At 37.3% G+C, this 6,422-nt stretch overlaps 1 protein-coding gene across 1 annotated transcript in view; it reads left to right on the forward strand.

Moving 5' to 3' along the window:
- The first annotated feature begins 25 nt into the window (after nucleotides 1–25).
- Nucleotides 26–6,422, forward strand: part of LOC107741180 (connector enhancer of kinase suppressor of ras 2-like) — a 38,158-nt gene continuing 31,761 nt past the window's right edge. Inside the window, exon 1 of the mRNA XM_016553793.1 lies at nucleotides 26–295. Coding sequence (XP_016409279.1) covers nucleotides 232–295 — 64 coding nt within the window. The 5' untranslated portion in view covers nucleotides 26–231. The remainder of the gene's footprint in view (nucleotides 296–6,422) is intronic.

Genomic DNA, 6,422 nt, shown 5'->3' on the forward strand with positions numbered 1-6,422 from the left:
AGCGCTGGAGGGGGGGGGCGGGGTACAGTCGCGCGCGTGAATCTCTCACCGTCGCAGTCGTCCGCGAGGATGTATCCAACAACTAGGCTCCTGCCGTGCGCGCGCTGCCGTCAATGTAACGGAATCACATGTGCCCCTGTGATCTAACGGCGGCACTGTTCTGTTTCTCTGGGCTCGGATGTTCCGCGCGCTCCATACACAATTCAACTGGGAAATCAACGCACACCAGCCATGGCGCTGGTCATGGAACCCATCAGCAAATGGTCCCCAAAGCAGGTGCTGGACTGGATGAAAGGTAAAAAAAAAATTTCCCCCGCAGTGTCTCTGCATGACCTATAGCCGGTGGGAGAGGAATGGGTGAGCGGGAAGAGCGCCTGGACTGCATGCGGGCTGCGCGAGGCTCTGCCTGTGCCGTGCAGTAAGGTATTGATCGCGCTTGTGTGCCATTTTGCGCCTCTGCTCGGCGCACCATAGTGTGTGTGTGATCCGCACAGCGCTACACGCGTCGCGCAAGAGGGGTTGTGCGTGTGGTCTGGGGATGCGTGATGTGATGTGTATGTGTCTGTGTGCGCGCAAATAGAGGAGCAAAAACGGTTGTTATGACACAAAGGACGACATGGCGTTTTCATACAGTGCCTAAACTAACACTTACGTGCATGTCTGCACACACAGATAGTAACAGTGAGAGAGAAACAGAGAGGCTGCTTCTAGCCTCAGTGAATAAATCTCCCTCTCGCGCAACGATAACTAGCACCATGGACAGAACCAGGCCGTCGCGCGCTGTGCTGCGCTGCGGATGCGCGTAATCTAGGGACTAGAAGAGGGATGACGGTATCTGTGGAAACCAGCTGAGCATTGACAGTTCCCCCATTGCAAACATTTATTCCTTTAAAATAACTAGTAACATTATGTTACTAGTACTTGGGGTTTATCTAATAGTATCTTTAAATTGTGAGTTTTACTAGCAATTGTTTAAATTCCTGCGCTTCCTACAGTGACTACTATCTCAGTACATACTTTGTCTCAGTACATACTAGTGTGTATTTATTTGCTTCTAGTCACTTGCACAAGTAACTATTCAATTATTACTGGTAACAGATTGCACATTTCTTGCGTGAATTCTGTTACTGCTACCTATTTATGTTTTATTCATTACACTGAAAAAAATGGCGTAGAAACAATTTTAACTCAGAAATTGCTAGTAAACTTCACAAACAATTACAAAGAAACAGCAACACAATGAATTAAATGTGAAATTTTGAAGTAGAAAGTATAAAACATACTCCAATAATCTTCGTTTTATTTACAACTTTGAAAAATATTTCTATGTACTAGTTGACCTACTTATTTCCCCTAAAATAAAAGAATCCTAATAGTTATTAGTGTCTATATTTCAGCTTTACCTGTACTTATTTTTAAGACTATTGTGTCTATCCTAATTGTAACATTTCTCATCTTCTTACAGTTGCTCTTTTTACTTGTCATATGCAATGACTTGTCGAAATGGCTACTTTATAGTAATGGCTACTTTATATTTTTATACTTGATAGTAGTAAAATATTACTAGTATTAATTGGAATAAAGAAAATGTACTACTGTCTGTTTAGTTAGTACTAGGAAAACTGGAATATATTAACTATTTAAACAGATGCAGTTAACTAAAGAATAAAATAATATCCAATAATTGAGGAATTGAAAAGTCACAGTTATACTTATTGATAATTAAAAAAAATTATATGCTATGAACATAAATATAGATATTTAGTTTTAAGGAAAACATGTTAAAACAGCCTTATAAAACCGCCTATACCCCATACACACACAACAGAAGGAAGCAAGAGAGAGTATCCGAATGCTGTTTGCAGATAATTGAAGGCAAACCGTGCGGGTTTCGTCATGCACTTATAGCTCAGGGATGTGGACTTGCTGTTTGTTTTTTGGGAAACACTGACAACATTTTTAAAAAGCTACACAGTCATAATAATTGGTATCTGATTAGAAATCATTTTCCATCATTGACATGCTCTTCTTCAGATGACATGTAAAGACACACTGATGGATGATACACAGATGCTATAAGTAGAACATAATGGAGCAGCTGTGGTGGAGAGACAGAGGGCCAAAATACCAGCAAGATCAGACGTAATCTGAAGTGAAGTTTAAGGGCATTAGTGCACATGACATTCAGTTGCTCATAATCTCTACCCAATGAGCATTTCAAAGGTCAGATAGCCTTTGCCACCAATCTAATAATGGACAAGTGTACACAGGAGAATCAATAATGGTTTTGATCTTTATGTCCAAAACAGCCATACTGTAATGAAATTATTTTGTAGATGCTTGTAGACCAAAGGCCATTATATGTCTCACAGGCCTCTGAAAACAGGCAAAAGGGCCCCCATAGATAGTGGATAAATTTTTTCTCTTTCTTTGCTATCACTTGTATTATTGCAATGTAAGTTCATGTAATCAATGAATTAATCAGTGTTTCTTACAGAATCTTACATATTCAGTGTCGAAGTTCAGTAAATCAAGATTCATTCTACTCGTTTTTTTTTTAACAATTTATTAAAAGAAGCAGCTGAAAAGAGCAACATATTTGGAAATCAGATTACCCTGATCACGCTGTTTGTTTTTGATTCATAAAAGAGTATCAGCTCATTACGATGATTTTGATTCACTGAAAAGAGACATTTGATAAGAGACAATTATTCGTGAATCAGACTACCCTGATCGTGCTGTATGTTTTTGATTCATAGAAAAGAACCGGCTCATAAGAATCTGAATCTGTCTGCACTGTTTGTTTTTGCATGCAAGCCTGTGAGGATATCTCAACAGAAAGATGCTTCTTGACAGACTTCGAACACACATTCACAACTAAAATAAAATAGATTAACTATGTATAGTATGCTGCTAAAAAGCGGTGTAGGATCACTGATTAGTTCTGTTTTTAAGAGAACTAGGTTTCATGGTCTGTTGTGCAGGACGGTTTCCATTTTCAGGAACTCGGTTCACTGTCTCAGGTGCAACTGTAAACTAGCAGCTTGTGCATAATTTTCACATTTACTGCTGACAAAGAGTTTGTCAGACCTCAGAGCACCTGGTCCAGGGTCAGTTTGCTGGTATGGATGCTTGCTATTTTCAAACTTTGTGTCAAATTTTGTTTGAAATTCTGCACAAGCAAACATCTGTCAGCGTGATTGGTATGCTGTTTTGTGTCTATTGTTTACTGTTTATTTCCTAAATTGTATTTATTGTCTGCTGTTTTCGGCTAGCTGCCATTACCATATTTCTGTTAGGCGTATATTTCATTCTTCTTTTTTTACCCTTGGCAGAATGACAATAAAAAAAACTAGCATTGGTGCAGAGATGTGGCATGTGCTGATGATGTCTGTAGGGATAATCTACCTCCTCCTCTAACATTACAGACATCTTGTAATATAAACCTCTGCTGAGTGCCCAGTTTTGACCTTTTCAGCTTACATTTGAGAAATCATCATGCAGGTTGACATATAATAGGGTCTTAAGCCCAAGATAACAGTTAGGATTGTGGCTCTTCATTTGGTTCAGCAGTTTTGTTTTAGAGTTAATTTCTTATGGTTGCATTAAATATTGAGTTGTAGTTAAGATATGGCAGTCATTTCAAAAGTGTTCTGTTTAACAGAAGAAACCATGTCAACACGTGTACTATTTGGAGTTTGTCTGTCTGCAGTGGTTCTTCCCAGTGTTCATTGTTACTGCTACCCTCCTGTCGCTTATCAGATCATTTATCTCCACTGTTCTTTTAACAAAATGAGTGCACACTCCATAAGCCCTAGTGGCGCACTTGTTTCATCTAATAAAACCTTTCCAGAGACCCAAGCATTTCATTTGCAAACCTATTCAGCTTGTTGCTATCTCTGCATATTTTAGGGTTACATGACAATACACCAGTGCTTTGGTCAGGTGTTTAAAGGGCGACTTTGCAGATTTTTAACCCACTTTGTGTTGTTACATGTCAGTAGTATATGTAAACGAACAATGTGTATTTTTCTCTTTGTTACCTGCACAGAAACATCCATTTATTTGTCAGCAAAAGTTTTACGGATGACGAACTTCAGATCGTACTTCTGTATTTTTGTATCATCGCTTACGGACAGTCGGATTGAGCCCAGTGCTTCATGGGTGTTGAAGTTTTCCTCCCTTTTTGGCAAAAGGGCATTCCATAGCCCCTTTTCTCTGTTTTCTCTAATCATATAGCACCATTTTAAGTTTTTAGTTTTACTAAAAGCCCATCTTGTCAGCGGTGAATTACCCCTTTAAACTTTAGCTGTTCAGAATAACCTGCTATCACACTACTTTCACTGTTTCGGCAGTATATAGCATGCAAATTTTCTGTATGAACAGTTCAGATGAACTGTAATACATTTGCCAAAATGTGCATTATACAAGAGCTCACTGCCCTGGCCTGAATACTGTATCCCATAATGCTAAGTGTTCAACTTGACCTTTAATTTTCAGTGTGATAAATACATCAGAAGAAATATTGACGAATTTATATCTACTTCGTATTTAATCAGACTGCCAAGAATTAATAAGACATTAAGAGACATTGCCAAAATTTTTTTTTACAAATTAAACCAACAATTTTGACACACTGCAATGTGGTCATGTGTGAACAATATAGCATATTTCTGTTTGAAATGTTTCGCTATGCCTACTGCATACTGCTTCACATTATGCTTTTACAAATAACTGACAGTTCCGTTTTCCAGTATACTATTCTATCTGAACACTGAATTTTTCTTTTCCAAGAGATAATACTTTAGCACCTGCAGTTGGGTTTCACAGTTTCATTGAAATTTGGCAAATGTATTCATCAAGCTATCCTTAAGTCATGTAGGGCACAGTTAAAGCAGACGCATGAAATAAAAATCTGGACATTCATAGTATTTAGTTCATGTTAGCTTTGAGGCCATGTATTTACCTTATTTATTCATTTGAAAACAAAAATCATGCACTCTTTGAAATATCCCATTAGAACATACTGTTTCTCTAGGAAATATTCACATGTATGTATTTGGCAGATGCTTTTATCCAAAGTGACTTACATTGCATTCAAGGTACACATTTGATCATTTCTTGCTTTTTGTGGAAATCAAACCCATGACCTTGGCGTGCTACCACTGTGTTCCACTGTATGAGCTACAGGAAGGCTGAATATGAAATAAAACTGTACTCGTCAAGCCTTTTCATGGGATTTTTAAGAACACAGTGGTTCTATATACAGACTGGATTTCCAGAAACTTCATTCTAAATAGACAAGGCTGGCTGTCTGAAGGGGACATGGGAATAAAAGTGAACTCAAAACCACAGAGGTCATGCCAGTTTAGAAGATGAACTCAATTCAGACATTCTCTCCTGTGCTGATTAAAGCACTGCAAAATAACTTATTTGATGAATGCCTTCAATTTAATAAACCCAAAATAAACTGACTGCATTGGTGAGGAAAGTGCTCTGCTCTTCCTAACCTTATCTGAACCGAGTGTTTTATCACTCATTACCTGCACTTCCTGAAGCTCTCAAGGTCAGGTTCTCTCACTAATACAGAATTCTCTGGGAACTCATTTAAAATAACTTCAAATGCTGGATCACCTTTCATGAACCAAAACAAAGTTTATCTAAAATTATTCTTCACCACACATACATATTCCTCACCACCGAGCACTTTCTGTAGTTTTTCAGTGTTTGGCCAAGGAAGATTTATAGGATTTCAACCTGTCACACAACACAGGCTTGCTTTCTGACAGTGTTTCTGACTGAGTTTAGGTTTAACACAGAAAATAAAGTGATTTCTGGGTTGCTAAATTATTTTTTAAAAATTAAGTATTTTAAGAATTAAAAAATAAAATTATGAAATATAATTCACATGAGAATTTCAAATGCCAACAAATCCATACAAAATTGAACACAAGCCCCAAACTACAGCAAAAAACATCTGGATTGATTTATATGTGCTGGTGTTTGTCTTATTGTCACTGTGTGTGTAATTTGCATGACAGACATTTTTTTTTTTTTGGCAAACAGTAAATTTAGTAATAGTTCTCACATATTATTTTATGTTGAAAAAGCCTTCTAAACTCACACACTACATACAGGCCTGTTTCACAGTGCACGTGACTAAAATACATTAAAATTAATAATCTCCACAATAAACCTGCTGTTTCTAAACAAATCTTTGTTGTTGACAGAATTGCTTAAGTACGATGGCGTTTTAGTGCCACGTTAAAAAAAAAATAATAATAAAAAATTACGAGATTAAAGTTGTAATATTTCGAGAATAAAGTCTAAATTACGAGAATAAAGTCGAAATGTTTCGAGAATAAAGTTGAAATATTACGAGAATAAAGTCGAAATGTTTCGAGAATAAAGTCGAAATGTTT

This window comes from Sinocyclocheilus rhinocerous, unplaced genomic scaffold (assembly GCF_001515625.1).
Source record: "Sinocyclocheilus rhinocerous isolate Xijiao unplaced genomic scaffold, SAMN03320098_v1.1 scaffold615, whole genome shotgun sequence".
Taxonomy (NCBI): domain Eukaryota; kingdom Metazoa; phylum Chordata; class Actinopteri; order Cypriniformes; family Cyprinidae; genus Sinocyclocheilus; species Sinocyclocheilus rhinocerous.